This window comes from Lepisosteus oculatus, chromosome 4, assembly GCF_040954835.1.
Source record: "Lepisosteus oculatus isolate fLepOcu1 chromosome 4, fLepOcu1.hap2, whole genome shotgun sequence".
NCBI classification, from domain to species: Eukaryota; Metazoa; Chordata; class Actinopteri; order Semionotiformes; family Lepisosteidae; genus Lepisosteus; species Lepisosteus oculatus.
The window spans coordinates 1,465,692-1,484,999 of NC_090699.1; the positions used below are offsets into that span (position 1 = coordinate 1,465,692).

At 51.0% G+C, this 19,308-nt stretch overlaps 1 protein-coding gene across 1 annotated transcript; it reads left to right on the forward strand.

The window, feature by feature from the left end:
• Nucleotides 1-996: 996 nt before the first annotated feature.
• On the forward strand, nt 997-18,269 carry coro1a (coronin, actin binding protein, 1A). Its single transcript, XM_069188328.1, has 11 exons — nt 997-1,123; nt 5,168-5,378; nt 9,270-9,392; nt 11,086-11,215; nt 12,282-12,463; nt 14,820-14,939; nt 15,320-15,424; nt 15,999-16,144; nt 17,427-17,484; nt 17,591-17,800; nt 18,057-18,269. Exons 2-11 carry the CDS (start codon nt 5,181-5,183, stop codon nt 18,147-18,149), a joined length of 1,365 nt encoding a protein of 454 aa, XP_069044429.1. The 5' UTR covers nt 997-1,123; nt 5,168-5,180; the 3' UTR covers nt 18,150-18,269.
• Nucleotides 18,270-19,308: the final 1,039 nt, after the last annotated feature.

Genomic DNA, 19,308 nt, shown 5'->3' on the forward strand with positions numbered 1-19,308 from the left:
GGTGTGGGGCTCCTATAGACAGGGAGGGGTATGGTGCTCCTATAGACAGGAACAGGTGTGGCGCTCCTATAGACAGGAACAGGTGTGGGGCTCCTATAGACAGGAACAGGTGTGGTGCTCCTATAGACAGGAACAGGTGTGGAGCTCCTGTAGACAGGAACAGGTGTGGGGCTCCTATAGACAGGAACAGGTGTGGGGCTCCTATAGACAGGGAGGGGTATGGTGCTCCTATAGACAGGGAGGGGTTTGGAGCTCCTATAGACAGGAACAGGTGTGGTGCTCCTATAGACAGGAACAGGTGTGGCGCTCCTATTGACAGGAACAGGTGTGGGGCTCCTATAGACAGGGAGGGGTATGGTGCTCCTATAGACAGGAACAGGTGTGGAGCTCCTATAGACAGGAACAGGTGTGGAGCTCCTATAGACAGGAACAGGTGTGGGGCTCCTATAGACAGGGAGGGGTGTGGTGCTCCTATAGACAGGGAGGGGTTTGGAGCTCCTGTAGACTGATTCAGGCTCCATATCTTCTGATATAAAACACAACCACCCTGACTCTCGGGCTCTGTGTTGTACAGGGATGGGCGAGTTGATCCCAGACGTGCTCAGTGGGGTGTGTGTGTGTGTGACTGGTCAGGCCCTGACTCTCTCAGGCTCTGTGTTGTACAGGGATGGGTGAGTTGATCCCAGACGTGCTCAGTGGGTGTGTGTGTGTGTGACTGGTCAGGCCCTGACTCTCTCAGGCTCTGTGTTGTACAGGGATGGGTGAGTTGATCCCAGACGTGCTCAGTGGGGTGTGTGTGTGTGTGACTGGTCAGGCCCTGACTCTCTCAGGCTCTGTGTTGTACAGGGATGGGCGAGTTGATCCCAGACGTGCTCAGTGGAGTTGGTGTGTTTAACAAGTCTCACTAGCTTTTTGACTGTCTGTCTGTCTCTCTCTCTCCTCTCTCCCTCCTCTCTCTCCTCTCTCTCTCCTCCCTCTCTCTCACTTCCTCTCTGTCAGTTAAGGCTGCGGTGAGTCTCAGCTCTTCCTCACTCCACTCTCTCGCGCTGAGACGCCGGTCCGCCGCCTGACAGACCCGACTCGACCCGACCCGACCCGGCCTGCTCGTCCTCTCGCTGACCTGGTAAGGACTGTCCAGCGCCTCTGCGTCCGGCGGGGGGGGGAGGGAGGTGGACAGGCTGGCAGAGAGAGGAGGCCAGCGGAGGTTTCTGTGTGAACTCCTCCAGCGTTGTACAAAGGCTGATTGTTGTTGCTAATTGCTGCTAATTGGGTAGCAGAGGCAGCGAGTGTGTGGAGAGAGGGAGAGAGCTCGTGTGGTGTGTGTTTCAGGGACAGGCTCTGTATCACAGCAGACTGGAGTCCCTTCTGCTTCAACTGGGCCTGTTAGAAACACCCACTGTCATCACAGTCCACTGCGCTAACACTGTGTTACAACAGACCAGTTCTGTTATACCAGGAGCTGCAGTAAGAGTACAGTACAGCAGTGTTAGTACATCTCTACTACTGTCTCTCTTACAGCACTGATCTCTATTACTGTCCTACACAGAGACACAGCTCTTTTACAGCACTGATCTCTATTACTGTCCCACACAGAGACACAGCTCTCCTACAGCACTGATCTCTATTACTGTCCCACACAGAGACACAGCTCTTTTACAGCACTGATCTCTATTACTGTCCCACACAGAGACACAGCTCTTTTACAGCACTGATCTCTGTTATTGTCACACAGAGACACAACTCTCTTACAGCACTGATCTCTATTACTGTCCCAAAGAGACACAGCTCTTTTACAGCACTGATCTCTATTACTGTCCCACACAGAGACACAGCTCTTTTACAGCACTGATCTCTATTACTGTCAGACAGAGACACAGCTCTTTTACAGCACTGATCTCTATTACTGTCCCACACAGAGACACAGCTCTTTTACAGCACTGATCTCTATTACTGTCAGACAGAGACACAGCTCTTTTACAGCACTGATCTCTATTACTGTCCCACACAGAGATACAGTTCTTTTACAGCACTGATCTCTATTACTGTCCCACACAGAGACACAGCTCTCTTACAGCACTGATCTCTATTACTGTCCCACAGAGACACAGCTCTCTTACAGCACTGATCTCTATTACTGTCACACAGAGACACAGTTCTTTTACAGCACTGATCTCTATTACTGTCCCACACAGAGACACAGCTCTCTTACAGCACTGATCTCTATTACTGTCCCACACAGAGACACTGCTCTCTTACAGCCCTGATCTCTATTACTGTCCCACACAGAGACACAGCTCTCTTACAGCACTGATCTCAATTACTGTCACACAGAGACACAGCTCTCTTACAGCACTGATCTCTATTACTGTCCCACACAGAGACACAGCTCTTTTACAGCACTGATCTCTATTACTGTCACACAGAGACACAGCTCTTTTACAGCACTGATCTCTATTACTGTCGCACAGAGACACAGCTCTTTTACAGCACTGATCTCTATTACTGTCCCACACAGAGACACAGCTCTCTTACAGCACTGATCTCTATTACTGTCCCACACAGAGACACAGCTCTCTTACAGCACTGATCTCTATTACTGTCCCACAGAGACACAGCTCTTTTGTGCACTGATGTGACCCAGAGAGATGAGACAGAAGTGGCAGAGATGAGAGAGTGCATTCTGCAGAAGAGGGAGAGAGCAGTTAGACCACATCCTCTCTCTATCACACCAACTCCTCACTGTCTCTGTCACACAGACTACTGATCTCTCTGTTTAATGCACAGCTTTCTCCCAGGATCACTGCTGTCTCTCAGGGTCACACTGGATCCATTTCCCAGGGTCAGAGTGGAGCACTGCTCTCTCTCGGTTTCAGAATGGACCACTGCTCTCTCCCAGCGTCAGACTAGATCACTGTTCTCTCTCGGGGTCACACTGGATCACTGCGCTTTCCCAGAGTCAGAGTGGATCAGTGTCCTCTCTCAGGGTCAGACTAGATCACTGCTGTCTCTCAGGGTCACACTGGATCACTGCTCTCTCCCAGGGTCAGAGTGGATCACTGTCCTCTCCCAGGGTCAGACTATACCACTGCTGTCTCTCAGGGTCAAACTGGATCACTGCTCTCTCCCAGGGTTAGAGTGGATCACTGTCCTCTCCCAGGGTCAGACTAGATAACAGTCAGGTCCAGTCCTGTAGTCACAGGAGGACAGCTGGGCCAGTGGCTCAGGTCTGGTCCTGTTGGACCAGGAGGACCGCTGGTCCAGTCCTGTGGAGTGTGATGAGTGTTCAGTGCTGGCTCAGGTGTCTGTGTCTCTCAGGGTGATGTCAGTGCAGAAATGGGGAACCTGCACACAGCTCCGAGCGGGGGGGCAGGGGGCGGGGCAGGGGCAGAGGGCAGGAGCCAGTTTGTGCCCTTATAAGTCGCTGATGTGAGTCTGTGGTTTCTGTTTTGCTGTTTTTAAAAGCAGGTCGAGTTTCAAAACTCTCTGTTTCCACTTCCTTCCTCTGATGCCTGTGTGTGCAAGAGAGCAGCACGTCGAGACTAGAGAGCAGGGTAGAAACACAGTACAGCGCAGTAAAGCCCAGTGAGAGCAGGGTAGAAACACAGCACAGCGCAGTAAAGCCCAGTGAGATCGGGGTAGAAACACAGCACAGCGCAGTAAAGCCCAGTGAGATCGGGGTAGAAACACAGTACAGCGCAGTAAAGCCCAGTGAGATCGGGTTGAAACACAGTACGGCGCAGTAAAGCCCAGTGAGATCGGGGTAGAAACACAGTACAGCGCAGTAAAGCCCAGTGAGAGCAGGGTAGAAACACAGTACAGCGCAGTAAAGCCCAGTGAGAGCAGGGTAGAAACACAGTACAGCGCAGTAAAGCCCAGTGAGATCGGGTTGAAACACAGTACAGCGCAGTAAAGCCCAGTGAGAGCAGGGTAGAAACACAGTACAGCGCAGTAAAGCCCAGTGAGATCGGGGTAGAAACACAGTACAGCGCAGTAAAGCCCAGTGAGATCGGGGTAGAAACACAGTACAGCGCAGTAAAGCCCAGTGAGAGCAGGGTAGAAACACAGTACAGCGCAGTAAAGCCCAGTGAGATCGGGTTGAAACACAGTACAGCGCAGTAAAGCCCAGTGAGATCAGGGTAGAAACACAGTACAGCGCAGTAAAGCCCAGTGAGATCGGGGTAGAAACACAGTACAGCGCAGTAAAGCCCAGTGAGAGCAGGGTAGAAACACAGTACAGGGCAGTAAAGCCCAGTGAGAGCAGGGTAGAAACACAGTACAGCACAGTAAAGCCCAGTGAGACCCCTGCAGATCAGTTCACATGAGACGGCTGAAGCTCTTTCTCAGCAGCAGAAGGGAGTGGTACAGCTCCATCCTGGTCTGTGACTTCCTGTGTGAAACAGACGTACTGAGCTGTAACTCATGACCACTAAGACACATCAACCACTGCAGTGTGTCTGTATGAACCCCTCTCTCTCTCAGTGCAGTGTTAATGTACTGGAGTGTCCAGTCAGTGTGTGTGTATTAACCCCTCTCTCTCTCAGTGCAGTGTTAATGTACTGGAGTGTCCAGTCAGTGTGTCTGTATTAACCCCTCTCTCTCAGTGCAGTGTTAATGTACTGGAGTGTCCAGTCAGTGTGTCTGTATTAACCCCTCTCTCTCTCAGTGCAGTGTTAATGTACTGGAGTGTCCAGTCAGTGTGTCTGTATGAACCCCTCTCTCTCTCAGTGCAGTGTTAATGTACTGGAGTGTCCAGTCAGTGTGTCTGTATGAACCCCTCTCCCTCTCAGTGCAGTGTTAATGTACTGGAGTGTCCAGTCAGTGTGTCTGTATGAACCCCTCTCCCTCTCAGTGCAGTGTTAATGTACTGTAGTGTCCAGTCAGTGTGTCTGTATTAACCCCTCTCTCTCTCAGTGCAGTGTTAATGTACTGGAGTGTCCAGTCAGTGTGTCTGTATTAACCCCTCTCTCTCTCAGTGCAGTGTTAATGTACTGGAGTGTCCAGTCAGTGTGTCTGTATTAACCCCTCTCTCTCTCAGTGCAGTGTTAATGTACTGGAGTGTCCAGTCAGTGTGTCTGTATGAACCCCTCTCTCTCTCTCAGTGCAGTGTTAATGTACTGGAGTGTCCAGTCAGTGTGTCTGTATGAACCCCTCTCTCTCTCTCCCTCAGTTGACCACTGACCATGTCCAGGAAGGTTGTCCGCACCAGTAAGTTCCGCCACGTGTTTGGCCAAGGGGTGAAGGCTGACCAGTGCTACGATGATATGCGCATCTCGCAGATGACCTGGGACAGCACCTTCTGCTCCGTCAACCCCAAGTTCCTGGCCATGATCGTGGAGGCCAGTGGAGGGGGTGCCTTCATGGTGCTGCCCCTCGCCAAGGTACCAGCCGTGCGACAGCGCCACCTGCTGGCAGCCCTGTGCAGGGCTGGGGTCAGTGAGGGCTGGGGTCAGTGCAGAGAGCTGGGGTCAGTGAGGGCTGGGGTCAGTGAGGGCTGGGGTCAGTGCAGAGAGCTGGGGTCAGTGTGGGCTGGGGTCAGTGAGGGCTGGGGTCAGTGCAGAGAGCTGGGGTCAGTGAGGGCTGGGGTCAGTGCAGAGAGCTGGGGTCAGTGCAGAGAGCTGGGGTCAGTGAGATCTGGGGTCAGTGAGATCTGGGGTCAGTGCAGAGAGCTGGGGTCAGTGAGGTCTGGGGTCAGTGAGGGCTGGGGTCAGTGCAGAGAGCTGGGGTCAGTGAGGTCTGGGGTCAGTGAGGGCTGGGGTCAGTGCAGAGAGCTGGGGTCAGTGAGGGCTGGGGTCAGTGCAGAGAGCTGGGGTCAGTGAGATCTGGGGTCAGTGCAGAGAGCTGGGGTCAGTGAGGTCTGGGGTCAGTGAGGGCTGGGGTCAGTGCAGAGAGCTGGGGTCAGTGAGGTCTGGGGTCAGTGCAGGTCTGGGGTCTGTGTGTGTCTGTGTGTGTCTGTGTGTGTCTGTGTGTGTGCTTTCGCTGTCTCTGGTACTTTTACCTTATTCGGTCACAGCAGCCCTGAGTGCAGCTGCCAGGAAGTGGTGATGTGGGCGGAGCTGAGAGAGACTGAGAGAGAGAGACTGAGAGAGACTGAGAGAGAGAGAGACTGAGAGAGAGAGAGACTGAGAGAGAGAGAGACTGAGTCTTTGCTGTAAATGTCTGTAATATGTCTGTAGATTTTATTTTACTTTTATTTTCTGTTTTGTTTCATGTGAATTTCATTATTTTATTTGCTTTGGCAACACTGATTGTACCCATCGGTCATGCTAATAAAGCACCTTGAATTGAATTGAATTGAAAGAGAGAAAGAGAGAGTTTGAAATTAAATTTAAGAGGGAATTTGTATGTGAACTAGACAGAGACTGAGAAACACAAACACAGAGAGAGGATCTGTGTGAATCTGTACTGGTCACTCTGAGCTCTGAATCTGTACTGGTAACTCTGAGCCCTGAATCTGTACTGGTCACTCTGAGCTCTGAATCTGTACTGGTGACTCTGAGCTCTGAATCTGTACTGGTCACTCTGAGCTCTGAATCTCTACTTGTCACTCTGAGCCCTGAATCTGTACTGGTGACTCTGAGCCCTGAATCTCTACTGGTCACTCTGAGCTCTGAATCTGTACTGGTCACTCTGAGCCCTGAATCTGTACTGGTCACTCTGAGCTCTGAATCTCTACTGGTCACTCTGAGCCCTGAATCTGTACTGGTGACTCTGAGCTCTGAATCTCTACTGGTGACTCTGAGCCCTGAATCTGTACTGGTGACTCTGAGGTCTGAATCTCTACTGGTGACTCTGAGCTCTGAATCTGTACTGGTCACTCTGAGCCCTGAATCTGTACTGGTGACTCTGAGCTCTGAATCTCTACTGGTCACTCTGAGCCCTGAATCTGTACTGGTGACTCTGAGCTCTGAATCTCTGCTGGTCACTCTGAGTTCTGAATCTGTACTGGTCACTCTGAGCCCTGAATCTGTACTGGTCACTCTGAGCCCTGAATCTGTACTGGTCACTCTGAATTCTGAATCTCTACTGGTGACTCTGAGCTCTGAATCTGTACTGGTGACTCTGAGCTCTGAATCTGTTGATTCACAGACACAGAACAGACTCGGCACCCCTGCGCTATCTGTGATATCTGCACAAGTGTCGAACCCTGGTTTAGGAGTGTGTTCACGATGGTAGCCAGCTCTGAGTACCCCAGTCCAGAAAGCAGTGTCGTCACGAAGCCACACTCTCCCTGATCTCCTCCCTGTCTCACACACAGCTACAGACTATTAACAAACTCAGGCTGACTGGGGTAATTGGTGGCATGTCCACACAAATTCAAACCATCTGACTGAATTCATCCCTAGGCTGCCATTAGCCTCTCTCTCTCTCAGTGCAGTGTTAATGTACTGGAGTGTCCAGTCAGTATGTCTGTATTAACCCCTCTCTCTCAGTGCAGTGTTAATGTACCGGAGTGTCCAGTCAGTGTGTGTGTATTAACCCCTCTCTCTCTCAGTGCAGTGTTAATGTACTGGAGTGTCCAGTCAGTGTGTCTGTATGAACCCCTCTCTCTCTCAGTGCAGTGTTAATGTACTGGAGTGTCCAGTCAGTGTGTGTGTATTAACCCCTCTCTCTCTCAGTGCAGTGTTAATGTACTGGAGTGTCCAGTCAGTGTGTGTGTATTAACCCCTCTCTCTCTCAGTGCAGTGTTAATGTACTGGAGTGTCCAGTCAGTGTGTCTGTATGAACCCCTCTCTCTCTCAGTGCAGTGTTAATGTACTGGAGTGTCCAGTCAGTGTGTGTGTATTAACCCCTCTCTCTCTCAGTGCAGTGTTAATGTACTGGAGTGTCCAGTCAGTGTGTCTGTATGAACCCCTCTCTCTCTCAGTGCAGTGTTAATGTACTGGAGTGTCCAGTCAGTGTGTGTGTATTAACCCCTCTCTCTCTCAGTGCAGTGTTAATGTACTGGAGTGTCCAGTCAGTGTGTGTGTATTAACCCCTCTCTCTCTCAGTGAAGTGTTAATATACTGGAGTGTCCAGTCAGTGTGTGTGTATGAACCCCTCTCTCTCTCAGTGCAGTGTTAATGTACTGGAGTGTCCAGTCAGTGTGTGTGTATTAACCCCTCTCTCTCTCAGTGCAGTGTTAATGTACTGGAGTGTCCAGTCAGTGTGTGTGTATTAACCCCTCTCTCTCTCAGTGCAGTGTTAATATACTGGAGTGTCCAGTCAGTGTGTGTGTATTAACCCCTCTCTCTCTCAGTGCAGTGTTAATGTACTGGAGTGTCCAGTCAGTGTGTCTGTATGAACCCCTCTCTCTCTCAGTGCAGTGTTAATGTACTGGAGTGTCAGTCAGTGTGTCTGTATGAACCCCTCTCTCTCAGTGCAGTGTTAATGTGCTGGAGTGTCCAGTCAGTGTGTCTGTATGAACCCCTCTCTCTCAGTGCAGTGTTAATGTACTGGAGTGTCCAGTCAGTGTGTGTATTAACCCCTCTCTCTCTCAGTGCAGTGTTAATGTACTGGAGTGTCCAGTCAGTGTGTCTGTATTAACCCCTCTCTCTCTCAGTGCAGTGTTAATGTACTGGAGTGTCCAGTCAGTGTGTCTGTATTAACCCCTCTCTCTCTCAGTGCAGTGTTAATGTACTGGAGTGTCCAGTGTGTCTGTATTAACCCCTCTCTCTCTCAGTGCAGTGTTAATGTACTGGAGTGTCCAGTCAGTGTGTGTATTAACCCCTCTCTCTCTCAGTGCAGTGTTAATGTACTGGAGTGTCCATTCAGTGTGTGTATTAACCCCTCTCTCTCTCAGTGCAGTGTTAATGTACTGGAGTGTCCAGTCAGTGTGTCTGTATGAACCCCTCTCTCTCAGTGCAGTGTTAATGTGCTGGAGTGTCCAGTCAGTGTGTGTATGAACCCCTCTCTCTCTCAGTGCAGTGTTAATGTACTGGAGTGTCCAGTCAGTGTGTCTGTATTAACCCCTCTCTCTCTCAGTGCAGTGTTAATGTACTGGAGTGTCCAGTCAGTGTGTCTGTATTAACCCCTCTCTCTCAGTGCAGTGTTAATGTACTGGAGTGTCCAGTCAGTGTGTCTGTATTAACCCCTCTCTCTCAGTGCAGTGTTAATGTGCTGGAGTGTCCAGTCAGTGTGTGTGTATGAACCCCTCTCTCTCTCAGTGCAGTGTTAATGTACTGGAGTGTCCAGTCTGTGTGTCTGTATTAACCCCTCTCTCTCTCAGTGCAGTGTTCATGTACTGGAGTGTCCAGTCAGTGTGTCTGTATTGACCCCTCTCTCTCTCTCAGACAGGTCGTGTTGACATCGCCCAGCCCACGGTGTGTGGTCACACTGGTCCTGTCCTGGATATTGAGTGGTGTCCTCACAATGACAACATCATCGCCAGCGGTTCTGAGGACTGTTCAGTCATGGTGAGATTCCCACGCTGCCTCACTCAGCCAGAGCCTTCCCATGACTCACTGTGAGAGGTCGCTGTGACCTCCCTGTAGCTCTGTAGGCTGCTCTGCCTGTCTGTCTGTCTCTCTGCCTGTCTGTCTGGATTTCTGCCTGTCTCTTTGTCTGTCTGCCTGTCTCTCTGCCTGTTTGACTGTCTGTCGGTCTCTCAGCCTGTTTCTCTGTCCTGCCTGTCTGTCTGCATTTCTGCCTGTCTGTCTCTCTGCCTGTTTGTTTGTATTTCTGTCTGTCTGTCTGCATTTCTGCCTGTCTGTCCTTCAGCCTGTCTGTCTGTTAATCTACCTGTCTGACTCTCTCTCTCTGCCTCTCTGTCTGCAATTCTGTCTGTTTGTCTCTCTGTCTACTTGTCTGTCTGTCTCTCTGCCTCTCTGTCTGCAATTCTGTCTGTTTGTCTCTCTGTCTACTTGTCTGTCTGTCTCTCTGCTTGTCTGTCTGCATTTCTGCCTGTCTGCCTGTCTGTCTCTCTGTCTGTCTACTGGTCATCCTGTCTGTGTCTCTGCTGGTCAGTGTCCATGAGACTGGACATGTCTGGAACTGGCTGGACGCTGAGGGAGACGATCAGTACAGACTGTGTGAGATTCCTGACAGGGGTCTGAGCAGACCAGTGGTCACTCTGTCTCTCTGACCACTCTCTCTCTCTCTGTAGATCTGGGAGATTCCTGACGGGGGTCTGAGCAGACCAGTGGTCACTCTGTCTCTCTGACCACTCTCTCTCTCTCTGTAGATCTGGGAGATTCCTGACAGGGGTCTGAGCAGGCCAGTGGTCACTCTGTCTCTCTGACCACTCTCTCTCTTTCTGTAGATCTGGGAGATTCCTGACGGGAGTCTGAGCAGGCCAGTGGTCACTCTGTCTCTCTGACCACTCTCTCTCTCTGTAGATCTGGGAGATTCCTGACGGGAGTCTGAGCAGGCCAGTGGTCACTCTGTCTCTCTGACCACTCTCTCTCTCTCTGTAGATCTGGGAGATTCCTGACGGGAGTCTGAGCAGGCCAGTGGTCACTCTGTCTCTCTGACCACTCTCTCTCTCTCTGTAGATCTGGGAGATTCCTGACGGGAGTCTGAGCAGGCCAGTGGTCACTCTGTCTCTCTGACCACTCTCTCTCTCTCTGTAGATCTGGGAGATTCCTGACGGGAGTCTGAGCAGGCCAGTGGTCACTCTGTCTCTCTGACCACTCTCTCTCTCTGTAGATTTGGGAGATTCCTGACGGGAGTCTGAGCAGGCCAGTGGTCACTCTGTCTCTCTGACCACTCTCTCTCTCTCTGTAGATCTGGGAGATTCCTGACGGGAGTCTGAGCAGGCCAATGGTCACTCTGTCTCTCTGACCACTCTCTCTCTCTGTAGATCTGGGAGATTCCTGACGGGGGTCTGAGCAGGCCAGTGGTCACTCTGTCTCTCTGACCACTCTCTCTCTCTGTAGATCTGGGAGATTCCTGACGGGAGTCTGAGCAGGCCAGTGGTCACTCTGTCTCTCTGACCACTCTCTCTCTCTGTATATCTGGGAGATTCCTGACGGGGGTCTGAGCAGGCCAGTGGTCACTCTGTCTCTCTGACCACTCTCTCTCTCTCTGTAGATCTGGGAGATTCCTGACGGGGGTCTGAGCAGGCCAGTGGTCACTCTGTCTCTCTGACCACTCTCTCTCTCTCTGTAGATCTGGGAGATTCCTGACGGGGGTCTGACCAAGCCGATGACCGAGGCAGTGGTCACTCTGGAGGGTCACTCCAAGCGTGTCGGGATTCTGAGCTGGCACCCCACTGCACACAATGTTCTACTCAGCGCAGGTACTGCATCCCCACTGCACACTCCCTGAACACTCCCTGCACACTCCCTGAACACACCCTGAATGCACCCTAAAAACTCCCTCAACACATCCTACAAACCTGAGCAAACACTGAAAATCATCTGAACACACCTTGCAAACTGGTAGTGTTAATGTACTGGAGTGTCCAGTCAGTGTGTGTGTATTAACCCCTCTCTCTCTCAGTGCAGTGTTAATGTACTGGAGTGTCCAGTCAGTGTGACTGTATTAACCCCTCTCTCTCTCAGTGCAGTGTTAATGTACTGGAGTGTCCAGTCAGTGTGACTGTATTAACCCCCCTCTCTCTCAGTGCAGTGTTAATGTACTGGAGTGTCCAGTCAGTGTGTCTGTATTAACCCCTCTCTCTCTCTCAGTGCAGTGTTAATGTACTGGAGTGTCCAGTCAGTGTGTCTGTATTAACCCCTCTCTCTCTCAGTGCAGTGTTAATGTACTGGAGTGTCCAGTCAGTGTGTGTGTATTAACCCCTCTCTCTCTCAGTGCAGTGTTAATGTACTGGAGTGTCAGTCAGTGTGTGTGTATTAACCCCTCTCTCTCTCAGTGCAGTGTTAATGTACTGGAGTGTCCAGTCAGTGTGTGTGTATGAACCCCTCTCTCTCTCAGTGCAGTGTTAATGTACTGGAGTGTCCAGTCAGTGTGTCTGTATTAACCCCCTCTCTCTCAGTGCAGTGTTAATGTACTGGAGTGTCCAGTCAGTGTGTCTGTATTAACCCCTCTCTCTCTCAGTGCAGTGTTAATGTACTGGAGTGTCCAGTCAGTGTGTGTGTATTAACCCCTCTCTCTCTCAGTGCAGTGTTACTGTACTGGAGTGTCCAGTCAGTGTGTGTGTATTAACCCCTCTCTCTCTCAGTGCAGTGTTACTGTACTGGAGTGTCCAGTCAGTGTGTCTGTATTAACCCCTCTCTCTCAGTGCAGTGTTACTGTACTGGAGTGTCCAGTCAGTGTGTCTGTATGAACCCCTCTCTCTCTCAGTGCAGTGTTCATGTACTGGAGTGTCAGTCAGTGTGTGTGTATTGACCCCTCTCTCTCAGGCTGTGACAATGTCATCATGATCTGGAATGTGGCTTGTGGGGAGCCTGTGATCCGCCTGGACTCTCTGCACTCTGACATGATCTACAGTGTGGGCTGGAACTGCAATGGCAGCTGTATTGTCACCTCCTGCAAGGACAAGGTCATCCGCATCATCGACCCCCGAAAGGGCTCCGTCATCGCTGTGAGTGAGGCCTCAAGACCGCCACTGCCACACCCACTGCCACTCCCACTGACACTGCCACTCCCACTGCCACTGACACTGACACACCCACTCCCACTGCCACTCCCACTGCCACTCCCACTGCCACTGACACTGACACACCCACTGCCACTCCCACTGACACTGCCACTCCCACTGCCACTGACACTGACACACCCACTCCCACTGCCACTGACACTGACACACCCACTGCCACTGCCACTGACACTGCCACACCCACTGCCACTGTCACTGACACACCCACTCCCACTGACACTGACACTGCCACACCCATTGACACCGCCACACCCACTGCCACACCCACTGCCACTGACACACCCACTGACACCGCCACTCCCACTGACACTGACACTCCCACTGCCACTCCCACTGACACTGCCACACCCACTGACACACCCACTGACACACCCACTGCCACTGACACACCCACTGCCACACCCACTGACACTGTCACTCCCACTGACACTGTCACACCCACTGCCACACCCACTGTCACACCCACTGCCACTGACACTGCCACACCCACTGACACACCCACACGCCACACCCACTGCCACACCCACTGCCACTGACACACCCACTGCCACTGCCATTGACACTCCCACTGCCACACCCACTGACACACCCACTGACACTCCCACTGCCACACCCACTGCCACTGACACACCCACTGCCACTGTCACACCCACTGACACTGCCACACCCACTGACACACCCACTGCCACTGCCACTGCCACTGCCACTGCCACACCCACTGACACTGACACACCCACTGACACTGCCACACCCACTGACACACCCACTGACACTCCCACTCCCACTTCCCTCTTTTTTTCGGCTCCTTTTTCTGTTTCCTACATTTCACAGATACTCCATTCCTCTCTAAGTATTAGTAATAATAATAATAATAATAATAATAATAATAATAATAATTGCTGACCCTTATGTAGCGCCTGTCTGGACACCCCACTCAAAGTGCTGTACAGGTCATGGGGATCCCCCCCACCCCCAGCAGTGTGTACCCCACCTGGATGAGGCTCCAGTCCTCTCCCACACAGCAGCTCTCAGTGGAGGAGAGCAGAGCGATGAGGACAGGTCAGAGAGGGGGGTTATTAGGAGGCCATGATGGGTAAAGACCAGGGGGAAATTTGGCCAGGACACTGGGGTAACACCCCGACTCTTTTATAGAGACACCCCGGGATTGTTAATGAGCACAGAGAGTCAGGACCCCGGCTTCACGTCTCATCAGAAGGACGGCGCCTGTTTACAGTCCAGTGTCCCCGTCAGTGTCCAGCCCTACTCTTTTATAGCTCACCATCACTGGACTGGGGCATCAGAGCGCAGGGTGAGAGCGCCCCCTGCTGGCCCCACTCACCCCTCTCCCAGGAGTAGCCTTAGTTTTTCCCAGGAGTCTCCCCTCCAGGTACTGACCAGGCTCCCCCTGCTGGGCTTTAGTGGGTTTCCAGTTGTGAGTTGCAAAGTGATATGACTGCAACTAACACTGTGATAAATGCAGTGTTAATGTACTGGAGTGTCCAGTCAGTGTGTGTATGAACCCCTCTCTCTCAGTGCAGTGTTAATGTACTGGAGTGTCCAGTCAGTGTGTGTGTATTAACCCCTCTCTCTCTCTCAGTGCAGTGTTAATGTACTGGAGTGTCCAGTCAGTGTGTCTGTATTAACCCCCCTCTCTCTCAGTGCAGTGTTAATGTACTGGAGTGTCCAGTCAGTGTGTCTGTATGAGCCCCTCTCTCTCTCGGTGCAGTGTTAATGTACTGGATTGTCCAGTCAGTGTTTGTATTAACCCCTCTCTCTCTCTCAGTGCAGTGTTAATGTACTGGAGTGTCCAGTCAGTGTGTCTGTATTAACCCCTCTCTCTCAGTGCAGTGTTAATGTACTGGAGTGTCCAGTCAGTGTGTCTGTATTAACCCCCCTCTCTCTCAGTGCAGTGTTAATGTACTGGAGTGTCCAGTCAGTGTGTCTGTATTAACCCCTCTCTCTCTGTGCAGTGTTAATGTACTGGAGTGTCCAGTCAGTGTGTCTGTATTAACCCCTCTCTCTCTCAGTGCAGTGATAATGTACTGGAGTGTCCAGTCAGTGTGTCTGTATTAACCCCTCTCTCTCTCAGTGCAGTGTTAATGTACTGGAGTGTCCAGTCAGTGTGTCTGTATTAACCCCTCTCTCTCTCAGTGCAGTGTTAATGTACTGGAGTGTCCAGTCAGTGTGTCTGTATTAACCCCTCTCTCTCTCTCAGTGCAGTGTTAATGTACTGGAGTGTCCAGTCAGTGTGTCTGTATTAACCCCTCTCTCTCTGTTGCAGGAGAAGGAGAAGCCTCATGAGGGCTCCAGACCTGTCAGGGCGATCTTTGTGTCTGATGGGAAGATCCTGACCACAGGGTTCAGCCGCATGAGTGAGAGACAGGTGGCCTTGTGGGATCCGGTACGTCCTGATGACCTACGACCTTCAGGGGGCAGTATTAGCAGCAGTAGTGATCAGTGCTGGTGAACAGTAGTGATTCTCCTCGTGACTGTGCTGCTCTGTGTGTGTCTGTGCAGAGCAGTTTCTCAGAGCCCATGACACTGCAGGAGCTCGACACCAGCAGCAGGGGGCAGTATTAGCAGCAGTAGTGATCAGTGCTGGTGAACAGTAGTGATTCTCCTCGTGACTGTGCTGCTCTGTGTGTGTCTGTGCAGAGCAGTTTGACACTGCAGGAGCTCGACACCAGCAGCAGGGGGCAGTATTAGCAGCAGTAGTGATCAGTGCTGGTGAACAGTAGTGATTCTCCTCGTGACTGTGCTGCTCTGTGTGTGTCTGTGCAGAGCAGTTTCTCAGAGCCCATGACACTGCAGGAGCTCGACACCAGCAGTGGAGTCCTGCTACCCTTCTTTGACCCCGATACTGGCATCGTTTACCTGGTGGGCAAGGTTAGTTTTCTGGAAAGAGTTAACATCCTTTCCTCTCAGTTCAGTGTGTATTAACCCCTCTCTCTCAGTATAGGTTGTATTAACCCCTCTCTCTCAGTACAGGGTGTATTAACCCCTCTCTCTTTCAGTACAGGGTATATTAACCCCTTTCTCTCAGTACAGTGTGTATTAGCCCCTATCTCTCAGTACAGGGTGTATTAACCCCTCTCTCTCAGTATAGGTTGTATTAACCCGTCTGTCTCTCTCGGTACAGGGTATAGTAACCCCTTTCTCTCTGTTCAGGGTGTAACACCTCTCTCTCTCAGTACAGGGTGTATTAACCCCTCTCTTTCTCTCAGTTGTGTGTATTAACCCCTCTCTCAGTACAGTGTGTATTAACCCCTCTCTCTCAGTATAGGTTGTATTAACCCGTCTGTCTCTCAGTTCAGTGTGTATTAACCCCTCTCTCTCAGTACAGGGTGTATTAACCCCTCTCTCTCAGTATAGGTTGTATTAACCCATCTGTCTCTCAGTTCAGTGTGTATTAACCCCTCTCTCTCCGTACGGGGTGTATTAACCCGTCTGTCTCTCTCAGGGGGACAGCAGTATCCGGTATTTCGAGATCACGGATGAGGCTCCCTATGTCCACTACCTGTCCATGTACAGCAGTAAGGAGTCCCAGAAGGGCATGGGTTACATGCCCAAGAGAGGCCTGGAGATCAACAAGTGTGAGATAGCCAGGTACGCTGACCGCCGGGCTGACCACCCTCTGTCCTGCAGGACTGACCGTATAGGGTTGGTCTGCATACAGTACTGGTCTCTACACAGAGCTGGTCTGTATACAGTACTGGCCTCTATACAGAGCTGGTCTGTATACAGTATTGGTCACTATACAGAGCTGGTATGTACTGTATACAGTATTGGTTACTATACAGAGCTGGTCTGTATACAGTATTGGTCACTATACAGAGCTGGTCCGTATACAGTATTGGTCTCTATACAGAGCTGGTCTGTATACAGTATTGGTCACTATACAGAGCTGGTATGTACTCTATACAGTATTGGTCACTATACAGAGCTGGTCTGTATACAGTATTGGTCTCTATACAGAGCTGGTATGTACTGTATATAGTATTGGTTACTATACAGAGCTGGTCCGTATACAGTATTAGTCACTATACAGAGCTGGTCCGTATACAGTATTGGTCTCTATACAGAGCTGGTCTGTATACAGTATTGGTCACTATACAGAGCTGGTCCGTATACAGTATTGGTCTCTATACAGAGCTGGTATGTACTGTATATAGTATTGGTTACTATACAGAGCTGGTCCGTATACAGTATTGGTCACTATACAGAGCTGGTCCGTATACAGTATTGGTCTCTATACAGAGCTGGTCTGTATACAGTATTGGTTACTATACAGAGCTGGTCCGTATACAGTATTGGTCACTATACAGAGCTGGTCCGTATACAGTACTGGTCACTATACAGAGCTGGTCTGTATACAGTATTGGTCACGATACAGAGTTGGTCTGTATACAGTATTTGTCACTATACAGAGCTGGTCTGTACTGTATACAGTACTGGTCTCTATACAGAGCTGGTCTGTATACAGTATTGGTCACTATACAGAGCTGGTCCGTATACAGTATTGGTCACTATACAGAGCTGGTCCGTATACAGTACTGGTCACTATACAGAGCTGGTCCGTATACAGTATTGGTCACTATACAGAGCTGGTCCGTATACAGTATTGGTCACTATACAGAGCTGGTCTGTACTGTATACAGTACTGGTCTCTATACAGAGCTGGTCTGTATACAGTATTGGTCACGATACAGAGCTGGTCTGTACTGTATACAGTATTGGTCACTATACAGAGCTGGTCCGTATACAGTACTGGTCACTATACAGAGCTGGTCCGTATACAGTACTGGTCACTATACAGAGCTGGTCTGTATACGATGTCGATTGTTATATGGTGCATCGTGGTCTCAGTCAGTCCCTGCTGTCTCCACAGGTTCTATAAGCTACACGAGAGGAAATGTGAGCCTATTGTAATGACCGTCCCCCGCAAGGTAAGAGCACCTGTACCTGTTCACCTGTAGACACTGTCGACAGTGTGCCTGTCTCTGTAGACACCCTGTCTCCCATTACACACTGACGCTCCTCTCTCTCTCCCAGTCCGATCTGTTCCAGGAGGACCTCTACCCTGACACGATTGGTCCAGAGCCTGCGGTGGAGGCTGACGATTGGTTCGCTGGGAAGGACGGGGAGCCAATCCTGATCTCGCTGAAGGAGGGCTTCGTCGCGACCAAGACCAAAGAGTTCAAAGTGGTGAAGAGCTTGCTGAGCACCAGCAGGCTGGCTGGACACAAGCAGGCAGACAGCGGGGTAAGAGAGACAGACAGGCCCTGGACACACAGACAGGCCCTGGACACACAGACAGGCCCTGGACACAAGCAGGCAGACAGCGGGGTAAGAGAGACAGACAGGCCCTGGACACACAGACACTAGACACACAGCCAGGCATCTGTTCTGTGATCTGGAACAGACAGACAGACAGACAGACAGACAGACAGACAGACAGACAGACAGAGGGACACTCACTGGGGCGAGCACTCAGACTGCACTGACCCCTCTCTCTCAGGACGTCCAGTCTCTGGCTGAGGAGCTGAAGAAGCTGAGGACAGCAGTGGAGGCGCTGACCAAGAGGGTGCAGACCCTGGAGCAGAAGAGCTAGAGCCATCGTCTGTCACCGCGTCGTCCAGACGGGACGAGCCCGAGACCCCAGCCCCGTGTGTGTGCGTTTCTCAACTAGCTGAAACCAAAAATAAACAATGACTGTAATATGCCAACTGAACATGTGGTCTGACTCACCTCAATGGGACAGGGAGAGATTTACTCCAGACTGAAGGGCGAAGTTCCTTTCAGCTCTGGAGCTACTCCAGATATCTGAAGAAGCATAAACATCAAAACACCTGAAGAACACACCTCACACACCTGAAGAACACACCTCACACACCTGAAGAACACAGTCTCACACACACCTGAAGAACACACCTCACACACCTGAAAAACACACCTCACACACCTGAAGAACACAGCCTCACACACACCTGAAGAACACAGTCTCACACACCTGAAGAACACACCTCACACACCTGAAGAACACAGTCTCACACACACCTGAAGAACACACCTCACACACCTGAAAAACACACCTCACACACCTGAAGAACACAGCCTCACACACACCTGAAGAACACAGTCTCACACACCTGAAGAACACACCTCACACACCTGAAGAACACACCTCACACACACCTGAAGAATACACCTCACACACCTGAAGAACACAGTCACACACCTGAAGAACACACCTCACACACCTGAAGAACACAGTCACACACCTGAAGAACACAGTCACACACACACCTGAAGAACACAGTCTCACACACACCTGAAGAACACACCTCACACACCTGAAGAACACAGTCACACACACACCTGAAGAACACACCTCACACACCTGAAGAACACACCTCACACACACCTGAAGAACACACCTCACACACACCTGAAGAACACAATCACACACCTGAAGAACACAGTCACACACACACCTGAAGAACACAGTCACACACACCTGAAGAGCACAGCCTCACACACACCTGAAGAACACACCTCACACAGCTGAAGAACACACCTCACACACACCTGAAGAACACAGTCACACACCTGAAGAACACAGTCACACACACACCTGAAGAACACAGTCTCACACACACCTGAAGAACACACCTCACACACCTGAAGAACACACCTCACACACACCTGAAGAGCACAGCCTCACACACACCTGAAGAACACACCTCACACACACCTGAAGAACACACCTC